General features: G+C 48.0%; 7 protein-coding genes across 7 annotated transcripts; 3 read left to right on the forward strand and 4 right to left on the reverse strand.

Moving 5' to 3' along the window:
- Positions 1-236: 236 nt before the first annotated feature.
- On the forward strand, positions 237-1,853 carry RhiXN_12205 (uncharacterized protein; the record flags this gene model as incomplete). Its single annotated transcript, XM_043332020.1, has 3 exons — positions 237-572; positions 630-692; positions 756-1,853. 3 exons carry the CDS (start codon positions 237-239, stop codon positions 1,851-1,853), a joined length of 1,497 nt encoding a protein of 498 aa, XP_043186781.1.
- A 636-nt stretch (positions 1,854-2,489) lies between these two features.
- RhiXN_12206 (uncharacterized protein) lies at positions 2,490-3,238 on the reverse strand (the record flags this gene model as incomplete). The annotated part of the gene is made up of 4 exons (XM_043332021.1): positions 2,490-2,583; positions 2,632-2,777; positions 2,835-2,995; positions 3,055-3,238. 4 exons carry the CDS (start codon positions 3,236-3,238, stop codon positions 2,490-2,492), a joined length of 585 nt encoding a protein of 194 aa, XP_043186782.1.
- A 562-nt stretch (positions 3,239-3,800) lies between these two features.
- Positions 3,801-5,064, reverse strand: RhiXN_12207 (RNA-directed DNA polymerase from transposon BS; the record flags this gene model as incomplete). Its single annotated transcript, XM_043332022.1, has 3 exons — positions 3,801-4,383; positions 4,429-4,452; positions 4,523-5,064. 3 exons carry the CDS (start codon positions 5,062-5,064, stop codon positions 3,801-3,803), a joined length of 1,149 nt encoding a protein of 382 aa, XP_043186783.1.
- Positions 5,065-7,895: 2,831 nt separating this feature from the next.
- On the forward strand, positions 7,896-9,311 carry RhiXN_12208 (uncharacterized protein; the record flags this gene model as incomplete). The annotated part of the gene is made up of 4 exons (XM_043332023.1): positions 7,896-8,362; positions 8,418-8,508; positions 8,564-8,672; positions 8,794-9,311. 4 exons carry the CDS (start codon positions 7,896-7,898, stop codon positions 9,309-9,311), a joined length of 1,185 nt encoding a protein of 394 aa, XP_043186784.1.
- Positions 9,312-13,026: 3,715 nt separating this feature from the next.
- RhiXN_12209 (F-box-like domain-containing protein) lies at positions 13,027-13,395 on the reverse strand (the record flags this gene model as incomplete). The annotated part of the gene is made up of 1 exon (XM_043332024.1): positions 13,027-13,395. One exon carries the CDS (start codon positions 13,393-13,395, stop codon positions 13,027-13,029), a length of 369 nt encoding a protein of 122 aa, XP_043186785.1.
- A 1,011-nt stretch (positions 13,396-14,406) lies between these two features.
- On the reverse strand, positions 14,407-19,863 carry RhiXN_12210 (alpha-L-fucosidase; the record flags this gene model as incomplete). The annotated part of the gene is made up of 21 exons (XM_043332025.1): positions 14,407-14,423; positions 14,480-15,408; positions 16,439-16,716; positions 16,768-16,879; positions 16,932-17,033; positions 17,090-17,162; positions 17,210-17,327; positions 17,377-17,557; positions 17,611-17,661; positions 17,723-17,769; positions 17,820-17,930; positions 17,985-18,054; positions 18,107-18,136; positions 18,273-18,298; positions 18,345-18,568; positions 18,631-19,055; positions 19,103-19,201; positions 19,248-19,291; positions 19,360-19,418; positions 19,469-19,592; positions 19,642-19,863. The coding sequence occupies 21 exons, from the start codon at positions 19,861-19,863 to the stop codon at positions 14,407-14,409; spliced, it is 3,342 nt and encodes a 1,113-aa protein (XP_043186786.1).
- Positions 19,864-21,004: 1,141 nt separating this feature from the next.
- RhiXN_12211 (uncharacterized protein) lies at positions 21,005-22,630 on the forward strand (the record flags this gene model as incomplete). Its single annotated transcript, XM_043332026.1, has 11 exons — positions 21,005-21,023; positions 21,082-21,211; positions 21,272-21,291; positions 21,351-21,423; positions 21,477-21,566; positions 21,624-21,723; positions 21,780-21,835; positions 21,894-22,011; positions 22,075-22,155; positions 22,215-22,249; positions 22,309-22,630. The coding sequence occupies 11 exons, from the start codon at positions 21,005-21,007 to the stop codon at positions 22,628-22,630; spliced, it is 1,044 nt and encodes a 347-aa protein (XP_043186787.1).
- Between the last annotated feature and the right edge of the window lie 527 nt (positions 22,631-23,157).

Raw genomic sequence — 23,157 nt, forward strand, 5'->3', positions numbered from 1 at the left:
GTGCTCGCTCGTATGTGTTTGTGCTTTGCACTGCACCATGGACGGCGTAATTGAATTCATTTTGTGATCAGGATTTCGTCCCACTGGCACCTAAGCCAAATAAGTGTAAGCAAGTTGGTCGGGGGTTTGATTCCTAATTATCCGATACCACATGATCAGCAAACCACGTATGTCTTTGGGGTAGTATCCTAGAATAAGAGCGATTGAGATTTGAACCCCCACGGGGCTGACCTCGAATGCCTGCAAGTACCATTATGCATGGCGGAGAACTGCAACTAGATGCGCTGTTTTCGTTCAAGTCCAAATCGAGATCTCAGGCCTCGCCGCCACCTGAATTCACTCAAGCGTTCCTACTAGATTCGACCCGGCTACTTTCGGGTCTCTTTGGCTCATACGGAAATGTTGAATACGCGATTGCTACCTCTGGTGAAAAGACGGTGATCTCGCGCCCTTCTCGATCGACCAATGTGGGTATCATTCACTGGAAGGAAGGTTGGGTAGAGACAGAAGGATTGAGGATAATTCGAAACGAGTGGATAGATCAATCCAAGTGGTCTGCATCACAAACGCACGTAAGTCCAGGCTGCTACAGACTATAAGGGGGTTCAATCTTCAACATCACTGGTTAGGTATTTCAAAAGTGGGGAAGGAATCCCGAGATTAAATGGTCGACCAGGAATGGCGAATGGGAGGTAAGTAAACTTCTACACAATTATCAAGCAAACTTGTCATAATATCTCCACTTTTGATATCAGGCGACGAACTCAAAGGGAGAAGTTCTGGCCGCGTTCGTTGTCCGCCGTGGGGCACTTGGTACTCGCATCGAGCTCACGGATATTGGGAGACCCTATACAGACGCGCTTGTTCTGACCGGAATTATAACCGCAACGGGAGAGGAAGAATGGAGGTGGCACACCTTCCTACAGGCTAGGAGAGACGCAGTAGAGGCTACGAGCACTCCTGGACCTGAACCTGGAGCAACAGCAGATACACCCAACCAACCAACGGAAGAAACATTGCCAACTTACCGAGAGGCACCGTTTACTCGTCCGCTTGGCCCTCTGTTAACACCTTCGTCAATTCCAGCTCATAGGGATAGCAGACCTGATATACCCACTGATCGGCCGCTCAAACTCACGCTTGCTTCGCGTCATCCTTTGAACGGAATTTGGTATGAAGAAGACCAACCCATAGTGAATGTGCGAACCATTGGACCACGGACAATAATTGGCGTGTTTGTTCATAATACATCGGATACGGAGCCGACTGTCAAGGTTGCCGGTACGATTAATTGGGCCGAAGGCAAAGTCACGGTTCTTGGATCCAACATAGACATGAACACCATGTTCAGCAAAATCAAAAACTCTATATTTTCCAAGACAAACAAGTGCGCCCCTGACTATGCTTTGAAAGAAACACAGCTAATATCAAAGATTTACAGAAAGTCTCAAGTATGTACGCTCCATACTCTGACTTCCCATTGGACTGCCACACCACAAACCTCGCCCGCGTCTATATACCCGGATCCCAATGCGCATATTCGCTACGAATGCCGCACTGCACCTCCGCAAAACCATCCCCTTGCACTACTCATACATTACTTGAAAAGAAAGGGTACAACTATTGAATTGACGCCAGAGGGACACAGCGTCTTAGTCGAAATATTTACTGCGGTGTTGGTATTGATCTACGGTACCACAGGGGAATGGAAAAAGCTTACCGGTGTAGGCACCAATGTCAGTGGCGAGGGCCCAGAACTGGTGCTTGGAGAGGAAATGGTGTCGGATTTGGACGGATGGGCTGGGCCGGTGGAATTGATGAGGTTAAGACAGCAAGGGGGAGAGCAGAGCTAGCCTTAAGTGGTGTTTGGTGAGCTGTTTGTTTGGTTCTAACCACGCACAAGTAGTCAACCTAGCTAATCATACAATACTGTGAAGATATACGGGAAAAAAAAGGCTTACTCCCGCCCTTTGAGCATCGTCGCTTAGTCTTAGACATTGCCAGGTCATGTTGCAACCACAAGTACAATCTTTTTATTTCTATCTGATCAATAAAGTGCTTATTGATGACTTGACCTGGCGATACATCTGGTATTGCAGTAAAGCGAGCAGTACGGGCTGAAGCCGGTCATTGTCATTACACACCAATGAATCATACGATATATCGTTTTTTAAATTGTGATTGTTCCATGTGTCTTCGCGATAGTTTCAGCCATTCAGTGTCTACGATTCGAGACACACCCGCCGGATTACTTGGGATATTGAAAGAAAAGACAACACTGGAGTTAGTTAAACCAAGAACAGCGCCTCTGCATCCATAGCGCAAAGGTAGGATGTGCAAACACCACTCATTTTCAGACCGCTTAGATAACGCGTCTAAAAAATAATAACGCAAAGAACGAGGAAGGTTAAAAAGAGTGAATTAGACACGATGACATGTATCTCTAAGCCCAATGCAAACTCTATCGCGGATATCTAAGTAGCAGTACTTCACAAAGCAACACTAATATTAAGGAGACCCAAAAGACCAGCACACAACGACAGCTTGACTTTGATGAAAACAAGGATAGTGAGGTCCACAATACTACAATATCGTTAGTAATTAAAAGTGAGTGGCACAAATGGAACTCACGCTTTGAGGCTGAGAGCGACAACTCCGTTGATGCAAACGTTGAGAGCAACGAGAAGAGCCTTCAAGCAAACATCAATCTGGATGCAAATGTCAGCCATGATCGAACTGATCTTGGCCGACAGCTTAATGAGGATCTTGACAACGAGCTAAAGAGCCAGTACAATAAGCAAGGAGCAAAAAGTACTGAGTAAAATGATACTAACCGAGACGATCACAGCAATTCGCGCAACAATATCAGCTTTGATCTTGGCATCGACGTCAGCAATAACACCGATTTTGGCAACAGCCTTGGTCGCTTCCTCGACGTCAGCCTTAACCTTGGCAATAATTAAGACATTAACATCTGTATCAGCCTTGACTAGGTCTGATTTTCCAATAGACGAACTTTAATTTGGATCATTTAAATGATGATCAAGTACGTACCACAAGCATCCAAGTGGACCTCCAGCTTAGTTTTCAAGGAAGCCAAGGCGTCAACCACGTTGGCGCAATCACCTCCTCGCACAGAGAGGGCCTGTCCATTGCCGGTAGTAGGGGCGGCGCAAGTCAAAAACCCAAGGGAGAGAACAAAGAGGAGCAGGGTGGTGAGGCGGCTGAATGCGATCATGCTGAAGAGAGTGTAGGTTGGGAAAGAACGACTGTAGAGGAGACTCGGAACTGTTGGATCAGAGTGAGGTCTGTCATCCACACTTTATAGTCATGGTGAAACTAGTTCCGAGTGCCAAGGTCAGCCTGTTTCATAGAGCTCCCTGGCCAGTCATGGGGTGAGGAAAAGAGAGAAGTCGCCTGAGTTTTGAAATTTCCAAGAATACCAACTTCGATCAGACGTTATTTGATAATACAGGGTCTAAGCTCTTTCGACTTGTGAGGGTACCCGCCCGGCAGCAGTGGCCGAGTTGAGGAAGGTTGATGTGCTCAGGTACACTTCTATTAGAGACTAACAGGAGCTACATGCGAACAAGGCAAACCGCTCGGAGAGAATACAAAGATCAACGCAAACGCGCACAGGGCACATGACACGACAAACGGGCAGGCAACGCGAGAGCAAGAAGGAGGGAGATAGAGATAGAGAAGGCGTGAATGCAAATGCGGCGAGGTTCTGAGCCGCGGGTGAGATAGACGGTAGACTTATCGCCGGGTTCCGGTGGAGCGTCGTTGTGAGGATATGACTACTTGTAGAGGCCAATTCCGGAGTGGTAGATGAATTTGGCGACCGCTTCCAGTCCCTTGGGGGTCCCGAAGAGGGTTGCGGGGTTGAGGTCTGGTGCCGCTTCGAACAGGAGCTTGCGGCTATCTTCGGCAAGCGGGCAGTGGAACAGGAGGTGAGGGATAGTCTGGTTTGGGTCGCCACATTGGCATTTGGCGCTTCCGTTAATGAAAGGCATTCTGGCCTTGTATTCGCCGAAGCAGCCGTGGCCTGTCATAACGTGGATGAGGCGGGAGGACACCGATCGAGGGATGCTGGGTTTTGGAATATTGGGTGCAGTTTGAGTGCTGGGGGGCGTGGGATGTGTTTTGGACCGTTTTGGAGTGGGGTGCTCTGCCCATAAGCGTCCCCATGACTTGGCTGCGCGTTGGGTGGCGCGGCATTTGGCCCAGGTTGCGGTCCGGTTAAAGAACGGCGTAGGGCGGGAGTCGAGTCCTGCGTTAGCCAATCTGTCCGCGCGTTCGTTGCCTTCAATTTTGGAGTGGCCCGGGATCCATTGGACCACGATTGACCTCCTTGCGTTGCCTTGGAGGAAGTGTGGGCCTCTTTTCGGAAAAGTATTGAAGCGTATTGGGCGGCGTGGGAGTTACATTTGTTGATAATGCGTACGGCGGCTAGGTTGTCCGAGAAGATGTGGATTCTGTGAATATTGTGTGCCTTTGCAAACCGCGTGCATCTGCGGACTATGAGCGCAAGGGCGAGCATTTCGGCGTCAAAATGTCCGCGCGAGGGCCGATGCCGCCGCTAAATTTGGCAACCTCCTCTTTCTTCCATACGATGCTGTATCCAACTCCTACTTTCCGGATTCCCGAGCGGACCTCTTTTGACCCGTCGGAGATGCCAATCAGGGTTCCCTCGTGCGCAAGTGCGTCGATCAGACGATTGGCGTTCTCCGCAATCTTTGCTCGGCGGTCTTTTGAGGAGCCGGTAGGGGGGTAGGCGAACTGTAGTCTGCCGGGGAAGGGGTTTTCCGGGACCCAGGGGGGGTTGAGGTACGGGGTTTGGAATTCGGCTTCTGGGTGTGACAGTGCCGCTAGTCGGGCGATGGGAGATGGGACGGCTGTCTGGCGGCGTTTGGGCTCGGGGGGGTGTGGCAAGGTGGGATCATGGGAGTCCCAGGCCTTAGGGAGGCGACGGCTAATTTCCGCGTGTCTTGATGTGCTCAGGTACCATGAACGCAAACAACCCTCGACGACTCTCTCGACCCACCAATTTCCGATGCGCATTTCTGAGTAAATGAAAATTACCCCATACCTTGTCCGAGCAGCCCGGTAACAGTCTATCGATCACAAAGCTGCAGGGTGGGCAATTCTGGAGCCTTCGTTTAGCCACTTGCCTCGCCTTGGCCTCTCAAGCTTCTTGGCGGACTAACAGTTAGGAATTTGAAAGGTAAGCCAGTATATCCCAAGACTTTCAGCATTAGATTCACTCAGATTAACCAGTTTTGTGTGAGTATATATGCAATCTGAACTAGCCTCCCTCGTTTGTTGTGATTCGCTTGCCCGGGTATGGCAGTCCAAACGGTGGATAGAAAAACTCCAATAAACACACTCTAAATCCAGTAGCCTGCACTATGGGTGGTGTGTTACGTAGTAAACGCGAGCAACACTATTCACTCAGAAAATTGAAATATGTATAAAGAATAAACAGATTAACCAGTTTTGTGTGAGTATATATGCAATCTGAACTAGCCTCCCTCGTTTGTTGTAGTGATTCGCTTGCCGGGTATGGCAGTCCAAACGGTGGATAGAAAAACTCCAATAAACACACTCTAAATCCAGTAGCCTGCACTATGGGTGGTGTGTTACGTAGTAAACACGCGAGCAACACTATTCACTCAGAAAATTGAAATATGTATAAGAATAAACGTGACCCAATCCTATTTTTGGCAAGCGGTAAATAAAAAACCATGCTAATGGCGCATGAAGCGATCGAGGCAGCCTCCCGACGAAGCGCGACTGAAACTGTTGGAATCCCGGAATAGATTAGAGTAGGCTCGGGATGAATATGAGCATCTATCATTTTCCAAGAGGCAGACGAAATGCATTAAAGGGTGCTCGGGGAAGGGCCAGTTCCTTAGTCTGTCAGATTAGGTTGACTGATGTTCGGATCGGGTTAGTATTACCGCTGGATGACTCGAGGATTGGGTAAGGGGATGTGCATATGTGCCAGTAACATTGTTGGTGTCCAAGACACACTCGGGTCCTCTTGCGGTGAAAGATGTAGCATCAGGATAATTTCCCTGCCTGTTTTTGGGAGTTGGGCACCGTTCTAGCATTAAGAGTGTGGATTGGTGATTTGTGATGTTCGTATTTTGGGTTTGGGGATAGTCTCGTCGAGTCCCTCGTTTGAGCTTTCTCTATTTGCATACTATACATACCGTACAATATGTTGACTGGTGCCTCACTACCTCTCGTTCATGTTGTCCTCGCGTACTATTGTGAGCTACTGGGTTCGAGAACATACGCGTTACCAGTATCGTGTGAATAATTCACTTCCTTCATACGGTATAACCCAATCTATTTCGTGACTGTATACGCTAATCTGTACTCCCAATGAAGATACTATTAGCTTTTGAAGTTGTTCTTTTCTGGTGCCCTATGATTCGAGTTATGTATGTATGATTGACAAGTCGCAACCCCTCGGCCCACTACGAGGTTGATTTATCTGTGCATTCAGCTCGGTCGGTCGTATTTCTGAACTTCTCTACAAGTCGGTAATTGATTACGTTGTGTTCTTGGAAAGAGGTATCTCTTTGTGGCACAATTCGAGTGTTTTAGGTGAGGGGTTGCGATGGTCCTGGTGATAAGACACCAGAAACAAGGTGCTATGATATTTGTACTATTAAAACCATTTGGACTTCACCTCGGTGTGATTTGCGGATAAATTTCCCTTCAAACGCCCTCTCTCTCCCACTAGATTATGCGAATTAATTCGTACTACATCGCACCCTTTTGGGTACCTATTGTCCCAAGAACAATCGCCGGGTATTATTAAATTTGGGCGGGAAGGTGGTCAGATGCACCGAATGAGCAAGGTTTTCTTTTTGGTTGGCGGGCGGAAAGGGCATGTGAGCCATCACAGATGCGCTTGAACACGTTCACAGCAAGTAATCACAGCAATCGAATCATTTTACAAAAGCAGCCCACTAAACACTCGCACTCCAATACATCGACACCCACTATGCATTAAGCGCCAATGGCATGGTTCGATTGGAACAGTCTATCATTTACCCAAACGATGGGTGCCGTGATAGTGAGACGTGGGCCAGACACATCTCGATCACAGACGAATCACAAAGTCTGCTTTGCCCAGCCGCCAATAGCGGAACCCGCTAGCTCCACCTGAAACCCACCAGTCGCACAAGTCGAGCTACACTATGACGATGGGGCTTGAGGCAGAGACGAAAGCGCCGGTCGCTTGTTACGTGGCAGTGCGGTGCCAGGCACACTCGCAGTGTTGAGGACGACCTCGTCTAGTGTGCTTGATGGAACGCTCGCTGACGCCCTCGACGCGAGCACGCAGCCCGAGTGCACATAGCCATACGAGCGGCAGATCTCAATCCCAAGCGTCGACTGTTGCGCCAAAGAAGCGAGTGGTGATAACCACACCCCGTATGTATCTTGTCCTCTCATTTTCTCATCCTATTTTTGATGATTTATTTTTTTTCGATGGTGTATAGCGTGGGCGCGGGATGACCCGCCGAGCCAGTTGAAGAGGCGAAACCGGACTTGAGTGTGAATACGCAGCCCAAGACGCACATTGATGACCACACGGCGTTGCTTTCCCCTCGACAGTCGGGATCTCTCCGGTCGTTCAATCCGTCGTCGGGATCGAATCCGTCGCCTGGGTCAATCCAGCGGCACTGGCAGAGCGATCTCCGATATCGGGCATATCAGAGCAGGCACAGGGCTCGTGGTGGTCTATGTGCCGTATCCACTGCGCAAGGCCAGCCAGGGATCGGTCTTTAATTACGCAAAGCGCAAGGGATCTGCGGGAGAGGTCTCTGACGACATGCCCAGTCCGAGGCTGGTCCCAGCCATACGTGCCAATACCAATGGTCTCAAGGTCGAGCTTCCCCAAGGTCCGTTTACGTTGCAGCAGACACAGACACCGGGATGGGAGACTCCTGGGCACCCATCCCCCTGCTGCCTATCGCGGCACCACCGGAAAGGAAAGGGCTGGCACCAGTGATATGGGCTACGTTGGCGGAAAGGAGCTCGGCGCTGCTGCATCTCGGCGCACAGAGGATGACGATGTCCGCAGCCGACGGGGAGGAAAATATTCCCGAATAAAACGCCGACTGCGGACCTATGTTGCAAGGGATCTGCGGGAGAGGTCTCTGACGACCATGCCCAGTCCGAGGCTGGTCCCAGCACCTACGTGCCAATACCAATGGTCTCAAGGTCGAACTTCCCCAAGGTCCGTTTACGTTGCAGCAGACACAGACACCGGATGGGAGACTCCCTGGGCACCCCATCCCCTGCTGCCTATCGCGGCACCGGAAAGGAAAGGGCTGGCACAGTGATATGGCTACGTTGGCGGAAAGGAGCCGGTGCTGCTGCATCTCGACGCACAGAGATGATGATGTCCGCAGCCGAGAGGAGGAAATATTCCCGAATAAAACGCCGACTGCGGACCTATGTTCTGCAAACAACTATGTCCCACTCGTGCGTTCATGTCTCCTTTTTCATTGTGTCTGCTAAATTCATGTCTTGCTGGCAGTTTATCCGTCTCCTCAACATTGCATTCACAACCACTACTCTCGCCGTCGGCATATCCACCCGCAACCTCGAACTCAAGAACAATATCCTGGCTCCATCGGGAGCTCACCGTACGTCTGCCCCTGCGTCACCCACCACACTCTAACCTTGTTCGCTCCCAGGACCCTCGTTATTATTTTCGCCCCACCCACACTTGTCCACGTCATGGCAGCCATATACGTACGTCTCCAGACCTCGCCGTTTCTTCACCCCATTTACCCCTGTTTTCTGATTTGGCTTTAACCATCCCTGCCCATGCCTGCATCCACTTGGCAATCATTCTCGCCTTCTCCTCGACCCCCCATTTGGCTCGACTGCGCTCGGCTCGGCTATCCATCCAACCCCAACTCAACGTGGGCACACGTGACGTCACTTGGCTAAACTCGAATAATCGATCGACTGTGGGACTGGCGTGCTCAACACATGGTCACTCTGGCTCGTGGGACTCGTGCGTGAATTGGGATGGAATCGTTGGATTTGGAATGACCGCTTGCACGGAACTTGCCCCGCCGCGCCGCGTTTGTCGATTCATTCGCAATAAACCGTCAACTCCCATGGTCGGTTATTCGACATTGGATCCGGTCCCACCTTTATCCGGCGCCTACAATCCCCACATTCATATCCGACCGTACCGGTACATTCGACACAAATCCCGCCAACATACTCGTCAATACAACCCGCACCCGATTATCATTTTCGACCCCGGATGATCTACTTGCGCCACGACTCTTTTTGTGCCTCGATCATTCTCGTAATTCCGGCGGCTGCATGGATCGCTGGGCGTTGGATTATGCCTATTTTGGGTTGAATGGGGTGCTCATATCTATCTTATCGCAACCACTGTTCACATCTTATCGCAACTATCCTTGCGGCGCACTTGCAGCTCGAATACTTGGCCGCCCACTCGGAATCTGGTCCACGTCCGCCAAACTCATCCACACCCTCTCGGAAGTGTTCTTTATCTGCATGTGGTCCGCCTCGCTCTCGCTCTGTTTCGATAACTACTTCACTACGCCGTTGTTGTGCACCCCGATCTCGGCGACTAAATGGTGGAACGAGCTTCCCCCGTCCGAGAAACCCGTTTTCAGGAAAAGAAGAGACGGACCCGAGTCTGGTGAGTGCAAGTCCATGGGGAAAATATTTGACCTGACTGATGGCGTTTGGAATGGGCAGGTCGAGCAACTGTGCGATCGCCAGCTCGCGTTGATCTGTCTAGTCTTTTCGGGCTGAGTCTGTATGCTGGAATCTGGTCATTAGTTTGTTTAGGATATTCGAAAAGGTCAAGCATCGTGCGGTTGGCGGTACACTCATCGTCTAAGCGCGCGCAGGGATGGGGACCAAGACCTGGATTAGTCTGCGTAGGTTCCAAGGTATGACGGAGACGCCAGTCGTTTCGAACGTTGGGTGGAGTTTAACCAAATACGGAGCAGGGCTCACATACATACATACGAGCTGGCATAAGGATATCCACACGCTCTCTCTTTTTCTCGCGTTCCATTCTTCTCATACGCTGTACACGTCTCCTTTTTTTCACCTTTCTTGTGCGGACTTTACCCCATCCTCTCTCAATGCACGGTTTCTCTTATTTCCACTCGACCCGTTCGATCTGTCGTGTCTTTCTGGATCTGGTTTTCTTTTTTTTACACATACGTAGTTTTTCCTTTTTTGAAATGTATTTTTTGATTGATTGTGATGGTGGTGGTGACCGTGGTGATGGTGATGGTGATGATGGTGATTGGGAGTGGGGGCGTGCAAGTGTCGAGTTGCGTTGCGAGGTGCGATCCAAGTGTGTTTGTTTGTTTTTAGAAAACCTGCTGCCCCTTTTTTCGTTTGTCTGTTTTGGGTTTTAGATTCGGTTTTTTTCATTTTTTGTATGCACGGAAGAGGGGCTGCTGGTGTTCAGTCGTGTTGGTAGCGGTAGTTTGTGTAGAGTGTGAGGGGTGGGATGGGGTGGTTGGTTAGGATGTTGAGCAGGGAAGTGAGGAAATGTGGTCTGGAGATGTTGTATGCGTGGTTTGTTCGAGTTGAAAGTAGTACTATACATCAAGGACGGACCGTTCGTGTTATGTTTGAACTGTTTACTTGGAATAAGAACTTGGGGGGGGGGGTTGTATACCGTTGTGTCATGGGAAGTACCTCGGTATATACAGATAGTTACATTTCGCAGATACAAGTTACAGTTTTGCTGGTGAGGATACTTTACGGCTTGCGCGCATTCATTTTTCTTTCCGGTGCTTCTCTCTCGAATAGAAGCAATTCAAGTGCGCATTACATTTACGTATGTAGTCGTTCGGCTATCTCCGTTGATAGTGATAGTCAATCGTACGCCGGGTGCTACAGTATGCATCGTCGAATCCCCACCGAATATAAACACAGAGCCAGCTCTACCATAATTCCATTGCCACAAGTTCTCGAATCACTTGTACTGATCTGTCGGCCTGGTTATGAGGATCAATAATGGTGATGAGTGTCGACTCTGGTGATAACTCTTGCATGGCCAGGGCGGACGCGAGGCGATCGGGACATCATTTCTGGTGGGGTTCGAGTGCTAGAGCTCGGGAGCCGTAGCATTTCCATAGGTAGAAAGACTCTCTGGATGTCCCACGTCCGAATCAGCTGGTTCGTCAACCCCTTGGTGTTAAACCTGAGTCCCGAAACGGAGAAGCTCTCAAGGTTATATTGCGCGCGTGTGTAGTCGAGAACGAGAGGTGGGATTCAGGCATAGGCTCAAGGTACCTCGCCAAAAGCAAAAAGTACCCAACAAGTATGAATATAAGGTTTAATGCAATGCTACATCAGATCACTCACATGAGGCATGCGCCGACTTGGGTTTGTCAAACGTCAGTTTAACAAGACTCACCCATTCACGCCGAGTAGACACATTTTTCGCAATGTGTGCATATGTAGCGAGTGGCCTCGACGTAAATAAGTCTGGTGGAAAAGCTGGCCTTGGTTCACTTTTACCCGTTCAATATATTCAAGAATTACATGTTCGACTAGAGTAGTAGCAGGGAGTACTTGATTTATCGTGAGGCCGAATTCCAGTCATCCACACATTGTGCCCGTCTAAAAAAAGACGTGGCCCCAGGCATAAGTGTAGAACGTGATCAGTGCAGACATGGAGAAGTATCTGTGTTTAATTCAGCTTTCATCTTACTATATTCCCGTTTGCACTCGCCATTCCGCCATTCACTGGTCTGCATATTTTGAGGAGGAAGCGGATGACCCACTCATGAGCCTCAAGGTCGAACACTCCCGTCAGCCCTCCCCATTTCATAGCTGAAGAGGGTTGACATTCCCCCAGTCTACCTCTATTCATTACTACCCATTCAAACACTTTTCTCATACATTCATTCTTATCGTACGTGTCTGCAAGTTCACACTCGGACACCAAAAATGCGTCTACGACAAGAATTCGTCTGGGTATGCCAGGTTAGCCTCAATAAAAGAATCCAGAGTCCCAGATACTCACACCGGCTTTGTGCATGAGCATAGGGACGGGAGGCGAGATATTCAACCGTCGGTCGATGTGGTAACAATCCCTCCAAGGCGGACGAGACCATATCGTTTTCGGGGCCCAACGGAATGTAACCGGGTCCAGCAGAAGAACATTCCCATAGAAGCACTTTCTGAACGCTGTATGTCCGAATTAGGTTCGCCAGGCCCCTGGCGTAAAATTTCGATCTGAGTAGATAGAGGGTGCTGAGACTATGTGGTTGAGGAGTAATGCAATCCAGTGTCCTCTTGAAAATCAAAGTTTTCAATTCCTAGAGTCCGAAGACTTGGTGACAAGTTAACCAAATCAGTCAGGGGGGTATGAGTAATTAGATCTCTTGATGATACATTCAAAGAAATCACGTTTGAACGAGCAAAGAAGCTTGTGACCGAATTATCTTTGAATGAAATGTTTGTATTGATGTCATTCGAGTATTTCTGATTGATTGATACCCGGAGAGGGTTTAATCCGGTGCAATCCATCGCAATAACTGGCCTAATGCGAGTGGATCTGGCGAAGCAGACCACTCGATATGCAGATCTAAAATCTCAACATGCTCAAGAGCCACGGGCTTAATAGGATAGTGGCAGGAAGAGAATCAACTATGTTGATCTGAATCCCTAGTCTTCGTAACAATGGGCTAGATCTTAGAATACCCACCAAGTTTGATTCCGAGATCTTGGCCCGAGTATGGGCTATAAGCGAGACAGAGGTCCGTGAGGTTATGATAGGCTTTGCTCGACCAAGGAAAAAATATGTCGAGCATATGCAAAGAGGTCAAGTGGAGCATGATGTCTTCCAGTTGTTCCACGGTAGGTCTAAAAGGAAATTTTGTTCGTGTGAGTTGGGTTCGAGGCAAGTGCAATCTCACGCCAGTAAGAGCATACATGAGCTAGGGAGTCAGGACTTTTTGTAAGAGCATACATGAGCTAGGGAGTCAGGACTTTTAATGATACAATACGGATTGCTCCAGTATATTCTTCGTATTCAAGATTAGAGTGTTCTTCAGTTGCCACAAGACCAAATATCTGAGATATAATCTCGCGTGGGAGAGCGTTATTGGTGTAAAGGATGGTGTGTTTTCGTACATAGCCCAGCGCAGACCTGGCATCTCGTAGCGTTGATTCATAGAAAGAAAATAATTCCATCTCTTGGACCACTCGACTTGAGAGTTCGTCCGGGAGCTTCACTTCCAAACCACGAGTGATACATGATTTTTGTAAATCGAAGCAGGTTCTGTGGTACCGCTTTAGTGCCTCTTTGAATATATCACCAGCAGCGGCTAGTTCATCGAGCATGATGATTGTATGATAATCTTAGAAGTGAACAAGATCACAGTCCGGCTCAGGACCCAGGATTCGAATACTACAAGCGCTGAGAATCCGCATGCATAAACAACTCCAAACTCTTACGGTAAAGCCTGGCTCGGTAATAATCCCCTAGTAGTGCCTGGGCTAAAGTAACGCTTACGTAGTTTGTTCTTCGAAGGCTATTCAACCGGGGCTATACAAAACCAGAGAAGTTCTCGGAAGTGCACCCAGCCTACGGCCCGATTATTTAACTGCACGCGCGATCAGGCTCCATCTAGCTCAAACGGTATAGCTTTTAAATTCGATAACTTATCCTTCGCCCGCCCGCCCGTCCGCGTCGGCCGTGAGACCCAGACCGGTAAGATTTGGGGAGCCCCCGCGACTGCAACGAGGATGGACCAGAGCTCGAAACGAAGTCGCGTGATTCGCTACATGCTTCGTCGCAGAATGTCCATTCATGCGTACGTATCAATGTATCCCTCTTATTTCAGATTTCAAGTGTAGGCACTGCGAGATTAACTATCGTCCTTTCCACATCCCTGCCCAAAATTTGCTCAAATTAATCGGAATACTTTCAGGGGACGGGTGATCAAAGCATTTACGGGTGAAACTCGACTGAAGCGAGTATGAAATCAGTCGCATCAAAAGGATCATAAAGCTAGAAAACTCACATGGATGTCCTGTTGGATGAAGAGGATGGTTTGGGAGATATTCGATAGTTGGGCGGTAGGATAATGACGAGTTTTCCAGAGCACGAGAGATAGCGTCGTTATCCGAGCTCAGTACGATAGGAGATTGGACCAGAGCTCGAAACGAAGTCGCGTGACTCGCTACATGCTTCATCGCAGAATGTCCATTCATGCGTACGTATCAATGTATCCCTCTTATTTCAGATTTCAAGTGTATGCACTGCAAGATCAACTATCGTCCTTTCCACATCCCTACCCAAAATTTGCTCAAATTAATCGGAATACTTTCAGGGACGGGTGATCAAAGCATTTACGGGTGAAACTGGACTGAAGCGAGTATGGAATCAGTCGCATCAAAAGGATCATAAAGCTGGAAAACTCACATGGATGTCCTGTTGGATGAAGAGGATGGTTTGGGAGATATTCGATAGTTGGGCGGTAGGATAATGATGAGTTTTCCAGAGCACGAGAGATAGCGTCGTTATCCGAGCTCAGTACGATGGGAGATTGCGAAATAAAGCAGCCCCAGAAGAAAATTTTCCGGATTTTACACACACGAATAGCGTTCATCAACTTCGGGATATCAACACCTGACCGAAGTAGATAAAGAGAATCTAGGCAAATGTGTGATTGAGGAATGGAGTGAGCTTCCGGAACTACTTGGAAACCAAATTGCTCAAGGATTATAGCCCGAATGTTTGGTGCGATGTCTATCAGATCAGCTAACACGCTGAGATGATGTTCAAAGGTCGCGATAACCTGTGTCACGTTTGAGCGAGAGAAGAAGTCTACGACCAGCTTGTCCCTAAATACGCTATTTTCTTGAATGGCGACGCTCCACTTGTTGTGCCTTTGATCTATGACTACTTGGAGAGGATTCGAACCGGGTGCAATCCATCGTAACAAGCATCCTACATCGAACACACCCGATGGCATTGATTTTCTAATGGTTACCTTTAACTCCTCCATATGCTCCAGAACTATAGGTCTAACGGGAGTAGCAGCAGGGAGTACGTCAACCACGAAGAACGCAAATTCCAGCCTTCGCAGTAGGGGGCTCGATCTGAGGATGCCTACAAAATTAGACTCTGAAATCTCGTTGCTATGTTGGACAGAGCTATAACTTAGACGAAGTTCCGTGAGATTATGGTATACTCTACTCGACCATGGAAAAAGCGGGCTGGACGCATGTAGACTAGTGATATGAAGTAGAATCTCTTCCAACTGGTCTTTTGAAAGATCCAGCAGGCGTTGCTCCCCCACAATCTTTTCACGGTTCAGGTCCTGTTTGGCTCGAATAAAGCTTCTTGCACTGGCCCCTTTCGAAATGAGCTCCAAATGTAGTCGGGTAAAATCAGTGGGGTACAATACTTTAGAAAAGTTTCAAGTATCTCGTCGCTGAGATTCTGCAGTACCAGGACCAGTGTCCCAGTTCGTGGTGCAAGGGAAATGATAGTTCGACAAATGGAAGGGATGGCATCGTGGGTGTGTATCGATTGAAACGGAATAATGTGCAGATATAAAGGAAGTTGGCCAGCTCGGGAAGCATAAATATTGGCACGATAATTGAGTTGCACTCTGACTAGGGGGTCAAGAGAAAGATCGATGTGCGTCCAAAGGATAGAAGAGCTGAGGGCAATTTGACGCCAAAGAGAGCAGACGTGAGTAAGCACTCCAGGATAGTTGGATATTGAGACACCAGTACTCTGCGGATCGTATGGAACTTCTTTTTGCTGGCTACAAGATTCGCCAGCCACCACGAGTTGAAATATTCGAGACATGATTTCTCTCGGCAGAATATTGATGGGCGCAAAAGAAGCCGTATTCGTACAAAGCTTATCGCCGACTTTGCATCATGGAACTTTACCTCGTAGGAGAGAGTAGCTCCATCTCCTTCCTCACTCGATTTGAGAGTTCGTGTGGGAGGCCATTCATTAGACCATCAGCGATGCATGATCTTCTAACGGCCGAACAGGCTGCTCGATATCTGTTTAGAGCCTCTTGTAGAAGACTGCTAGAAACGACGAGTTCTTCAATCATGATTATCTTGTGGTATGTTATCACGGAAATGGCCGAAAAGCACAATCTGGGTCGAGTCCAAATGGCCCAAGTCAGAAGCGCCGAAAATATTATCTCCACTCTCCAAACAGGTCCAAACACTTATATTCCCTGGTGCCCATACGTTTTCACCAACGAAAGTCATGGACATTACCAGCGTGCGCGAAGAAAGTTTGAGAGATCACTCAAAGTGTAATTTTGGGCATGGGCCCCTTAAACTTGGCGTTCACAATCAATTGTGCAAAAAAACTATATTACATATGTTAATCACCACCTGCTCCTACCTTGCGTCCCCATAAGTAATCTTGAATGCCCATGCACTCTTGACAGTATTTATAGATTTGGTAGTAAAAATCGTGAGCCTGCCATCCCTATAGGTCCATGGAACCGGCTTTTCACTTTTATCGCCAAGGAACGTGATGGTATCACCAGGAAGAATGGGTACTGGGCGTTCAACGACTAGCCGATCGCCTTCGGGCTCGGATAAAGATATAATACAGAAGGATTTGGGAGTCGTTGTGAATCTGATGGAGTTGGATTCCGCACCAAGGAATGAGTATGTCTACGTATAGATATTAGTTAGTGATATACAGCATTATAACTCTATACGTACCGTGTTAAAAACGCACTCCCCAGAGTGTCCGAGCCATTCTCCGACCTCAACCAATCGCTCGACCATCGCAGGGATTATCTCTCCTTCACCCGTGGGTCCCAGGTTAAGCAGGCTAGAACCAGAGTGCTCTTAGCTTGAAATACAACGAAAGGGCGTGTTCTTACTAGTTTCCGTTCTTGGATACAATATCAACTAAAGATTGGATAATAGTCTCTGCAGAACGATACTCTTCGTCCTTGGTTTGTCGGTTGTATCCATAACTGTATCTACAAGCACTCGGAGTTAGATGTCTCAACGGCATGTGAGCAGGATATGAACCTACGGATCTATTCCCTCACTGGTCTCCCAGCTGTGAGTTTGAATCGAGCTAAATCTTGCATACTCGGGAGTATCAACTATTAAAATTAGAAGATTGCTATAAAGAAATACAAGTCTCACTTACAGTCGGGTACAACCCCACATCTGTTATTCATGGTCACTTGTTTTCCTGCCTTGGTCGCTTGGTTGTACCACTCGGCGGCAAATTCCAAAGTACGGTTCGGTCCTCCAATATCGCACCACTGCAATCCGTCAAGTCGTGCCACAAATATCAAGCCCAGAAAGACCGACCATGATCTCGGACCCATATTCTTGAGTCAAAATTCGCATGTGTTCTTGTTGAATGTCCCGAAGATAGTCTTTCCCTTCCAGGCGCCCAGTATAGGGTTCTATCAACGAGTGGTTGTATGCACCTGTCGCGAGATGGCCTGGCCAGTCGCCAAATCCGTATGGGCCGGCGTCAGGATTAAACCTGTGACCGGTTGTTAATTGGGATTTAATTTCATAAAACACGCGCATTCATACCATTCTGGTAAGCTGTAGTAGGTCCCTTTATGCATATCTGGTTGCTCCTTGCTTGCAACATCCATCAGTTCCCTGATAAAGTCCCGCTTTGGTCCTAGGTATACACTGCTACGATGTGGAATTATGCGTATCAAATAAGGCGAATCCGTCGTGGTGTTTCTGAAAGGTGTATAAGGGTATGCGAGACATTGCGCCATCGTCTAGCTTACCGTCACGAGGACAAAGTATTTTGCGCCTGCCGTTGCAAACAAGTTGATCCATCGTGAAGCGTTGAATTTTGCACCAGTGAATTCTGGGATAAAATCATCGTACAACTTGCTCTATAGGTGTCGTTGAATATTAACAGCCCGGGCATGGCGGCAGCGAAAGCTCACTTCTCCGTATGTATCACGGTGATGATTCCAAAGCTCGTTGGATGGCTGGGCTGGGTTGTGAAGCCACCAACTATACGAATATTCGGTCCGATTGTGTGGATAACAAAATGATACACACTCACTTGTACCACTCTTCATAATATCCCTGGGGCCTGTCATAGAAATAGCGTTAGGGAGACTCTTTTTGAATGTATGCTAACCCACCCAGCCTGGTACTGAGTAAACCCCCCAATGAATACTTTCAATTTGGGCTTAGTAATTTATATGTTCGATATTTGAGCGACTTACAAAATTCCGAATTTTGCATTGTTCCACTATCAACATGATGAATATAGATTCCGGATGTGCTATTATACTCACCCAGCGGGGGGTTTCGTGTCGTGACAAACTTGCCACTGTGGGCTTCCAGAAATTGCCGTTTCGCTTCAACGTATCCACATTCCCAAGATCAAGTTCCCACCCAGTTGCTCTCGTAGTAGGGGAGTTGGTCTCAAGTGAAAGAAGAATAACCTCAACTTCTATACTGTTCTCTCGGAATGTGATCCATCGATACATCGAGGCAGGCAGGCCCAGCGCGGTAGCAACTGTTTCCAAAACATTCACAGTCGAACGAAATATTCCTTTCGAGTTGGATCAAAGACCACACTCACGTCAACGCGCGCATCGTCCCCTGGCATCAACCTAAATACCTTTCCGGGAGTAACTGTACGAAGACCAATCTGGCCATCAATAGGACGAATGATTACTTGGTGAGGACCTGTGAGAACCATGGAAGAGTAGTGCTCATGATCCCGTGCATGGTCTCTATGTTTATGGCCTAGTACGACTTGTCGATTCCCATCCGGATGTGGTAGTCTGGGCGAACGGTGTCTATGCACGGTGCTAGTAGACGCATTCTCGGATGCGAAGGCGTAGTAATCAGAAGTTGCGAGAGCTCGAAGATTTGCAAGCGTGACCTCGACAATGGAATTCCCTTCATCCGTTTTAAGCGTTGTCAGGCGAACATTCTTTACGCTGATGGCTGGTGATGGGCCGCCCGAATGGCTGTCAGGTGCATATGCAGGAACCAAGCTGAGCGCAAAGACGTGAAGACGGTTGAGGTTACTCCTGGGGGAAACCGAATGGCCTTAAGCGGCGAAACCGAGGAAACGGTACTAAACCAATGATGCACTTGAGTGATGTTATAATTGCGACCGTCAGGTGTGTTGTGATACGGTCTATATCAAAGGTCAGTACCAGAAGGCTTTCATCCAATAAACACACGTTTGGATTGCACCATTATTCAACCAGTGAAGATCCCACCAGTTCTTGACAGACACTTTTTGAAAAGTCAATTGGGTGTAGCTAACCCAGCGCTTGGTCAATAATGACGTACACTGAACAACTTGTCGCCCCCGTTCTGAAATTCAAATTCAAACTCTGCCCCATTCTCGCCTGCAGAAATGGGGTCACCCAGAATACGTTGCAACTGAGATAGTGCATACCATCAATCCAATCACCAGCGTAAAGAATGTGAAACTCTCGAACATGGCCAGCATTAACCGAAATTTTTTGCTTGTGCGAAACGAAGTTGTCGGGTCGACCGTTACCCCATTTCGGCAGTGCAAACTGATTACGAATTCGGTCAAAAGATAATACTTAAGACAACCATTCTCACTCTTATGTTCTCGCTCGCTAGCTCCCCAGTGGGAAGCAACTCAATGGCATATCCTGCCTTGTTACCATCGAAATCTTCCGTCGCGGTGTTGTCATAGAATTGAGAAACAGGTATCTGAACTGAACGGTATTCGTATTGTTGCTCAACAAATTTTGATTTGGCACCAAGAGAGAACAAAGCGCATGCGCCTGTTAGTGCTCGACTTAACTGGCGCAAATGCATGGTAGCGGAGTTTGCTATACAATTTTGATTGACGTCACATAGTGGCTGGATGCACCCGAGATCACGTGGTCCACGAGCTTTCAGGGCTGAGGCTTGGTCGACCAATTGTAAGCAAGTATGCCAAGTTCGGCAACAATTTGAAGTATAAATCACCCCCAGAAATAGCCGCAATTCCCCCACCCCCTAACACGTACTTCTTGCACTTCCGTATTTAAGATCATCTTTACCGCACCGCCTCCCCTTTTTCATTCTTAACGGGGGATACCAATTATATATTAAATGGAGTTCCTTCCAATATCATCTCCGCCAGATAGCTGCATCCACACATACAAGGTCTGAGCCTTATTTCATAAAAATACTCATGTCAGAGGCTACATGGGATTCACGGTTCAACGACTTACTTCATGGACAGCTTCCGGCAATCATTCAAAGGTAGATCATCCCCGGGCAGTGTGGTCTGTACGTATGTGCCTTTACTCAAAAATGACATTTAGTCCATCCCGTCGTCTTCAATGCACATTATACAATACTATTTTCTCGTGACCATTCATTTGACCTCGTACGCTCCCCAAAAAGTGAAACGAGGTCCAGAAAATTATCGTGACGTCAGTATATCTGCTCATTTCCAAAATTCCCTCTGTTCCTTGCCCCTTTCGTAAAGCCAGATTCCTCAACGGGGAGAGTTGATGCGTTGGTCTATCACTTCCGCCCGCATTCTCCTCGGTGTTTTTGTTTCTCTGGGAAGAGATCTGTTATATTGAAGATAATCCACGTCTCCGACGAACGGCATTGAGAGTTCCCACGGTGCCGAATCGCACTTCGGATGGTATAGAAGTCGTCGCCCCGGAGACGGGCTGAAGATCTTGACAACTCACATGATCTTGGCATTCAAAATGCGACTGTTTTTCGAAATAGGATTCTCCTATCTTCACCAGTAGCGATGGATGATGCTAAGTGAGCTGACAACAGTAGGAAACGCAAGGCGAGTATATAATGATGCGCTCCAACACCGATAGACGTCACAACAATTCTCCCTTCAGGACTCTGTTCTGCGTACCCTCACAGTCATTCATTGTGTTTACACTTGGCCACTTTCTTTCATTTAATTCATATCTAACACTACAATCGGACATTTTGCAGAATGTGGTTCTTAGCGTTCCGTGAGTCTATTGGAGCACCTGGACTCGTGCTTTGAGCTGACAACAAACATCAATATAGTTGCCGCTGCGACTATTGTCAACGCCCAGTCGACGCTGCCTATCGAGGTTGACCCTCGATGCAAGAAGATGGACAACGACCAGTGGCAGGCTTTCGAGAAAAAGGAGGTGGTTCGCAAGCTCGCTTTTGCGTAAGTTAAACGGAAGTTTACACTGACGGAGTGGTTGCTTATTGTTATTATTACTTGAAGCGGCCTTGGGATTCCAGCTGGTAAGATACTTTTTCCATTGAAGAAAAGCTGCAATTGACATGGCTCAATCCTCTCACAGACCGCGCATACACCGAGGTTCTTTTTGGACATGAGACCAAAACGCAATTCAATTACAACTATTTCTGTGCTGAGTACGTATAAGATCGCTAAGTCTAGCTGCTTTTGAACTCACACGTCGAAACAGGGGCTGGAATGCCGTTTTTGAACCATCATCTGAGCTTCAGTGCAACCCCACTACAGTTGACCTTATCGATAAGTCCAACAATGCGCCAGGGTGAGTGTCTACGCATAGTCTAGATTGCCACCCCTGGCTTAAACGAGGCAATCTCAGCACTGTCACTATCAATGTGCAAAGTGGAACCAAGACTTCGACTACCCTCACCGAGACCGACAGCTTGGCCACCGCCGCCGGCGTTTCGATGACAATGTCTGTACGTACGAATCTAATTTTGGAGAGATTTAAAAGCTTACATTATTCGCCTTATAGGGAAGTATTCCCTTAGTTGGAAAGGTTTCGACCACGGTTTCATTCACCGAGACCTAGTAAGATTGGCGCTCTTATAACCTTTAGTTAGTCTCGAGGCTGACCCTATTTTTGCAGCACCAAAACTTATGGAAAGTCGCAAACCTTCGAGACAAACACGTTGACTAGTATCTCGCGTGCAATCAATATTGGTTCTGGAAACTCCAACTGCACGGCCAAATTGACCACTACCACCGTGAGTATAATTCAATCCAATGATTTTTTGACTTAACCGAACTAATGTGATTGTTATGTACAGTGCCAGCACGAGGCTAGAGGCAAATACCCTATTGTTGCGGTTGGATGGGTTGGTTGGCGCTTGAAGGACGAGCTGACCTTCGTGAGTACCAGCGTTCTCTGTAGGGGTCTGACCGTACTTATTTGGTTGTGTTCGTATAGAATGGCGAAAAGGCACGCCGCTGGTATGTGTGGATGTGAGTAAACAATGATAAACATCGATTTCGGAATGTGAAGCTGATAATCAACCTTATAGTGAGAACTTCCCGCGCCAGGAGCGTGAAGGTTGGGGAACCCTCAATGCAGGAATTGCTTCTCAAACCTACTCGACAATTCTGAGCCAATGCGAGGCCACCAACGCGACCACCTCGAAGCGCCACTCGAGGCTCGCTCGGTCAGACCGCTTACTCCGCGATTGGCGCGCGAGTGCCAGGGCGGAGATCCCAGACAATGCTGATGAGCTCCAAACTCCTGAACAAAAGCTGTCCCGGGCGAAGGCGGCCGTGCCTGACCATCTCAAGGACAAGATCATGAAAGTCGGCGATACCCTTATCGTCCCTGTGGGTGATGATGATTGAGTTCCCAGTCGTTTAGACATTTGATGTACACATATGAGGGAAATATTCATGCAAATTTGCTCGTTGGTGGTAGAAATCTATGTCAGTCGCTGGATTCGAATCGACATTCAAAACAAAAATCTATTCATATTTTCCTGCACTATGTGACACGATTACAGTGTAGCTATTTATCGCGGGCCGGTCAACTAGACCGAGCATTTGCGCTTTGAGAAGCTCGATCGAGTCAAAGGTGGAATATTTGAGGCGCCCAACCGTGCTTCGATCGTCATGTGTACTGAGGCTGTGCTGCCGCGGCTTTACCCAATTGGGCTATCACCAACCACGTTCTTGCACAGCCTACCCGCTCTCCCCTCTGAGAAACTCAATACAGTATACAGAACGCGTATTGGGCCTGATTGATTAACGAAAGCTATTGATAGAATCCCCGAGAATGGATAGGCTGGATTGCTCACACGATTCTCTTTGCCAATTGGGGAGTCCATCGATCTAACCATCCTCATTTGGGGGCATAATACAGTGGTGAAGTC

Source organism: Rhizoctonia solani, chromosome 15, assembly GCF_016906535.1.
Source record: "Rhizoctonia solani chromosome 15, complete sequence".
Lineage (NCBI taxonomy): Eukaryota > Fungi > Basidiomycota > Agaricomycetes > Cantharellales > Ceratobasidiaceae > Rhizoctonia > Rhizoctonia solani.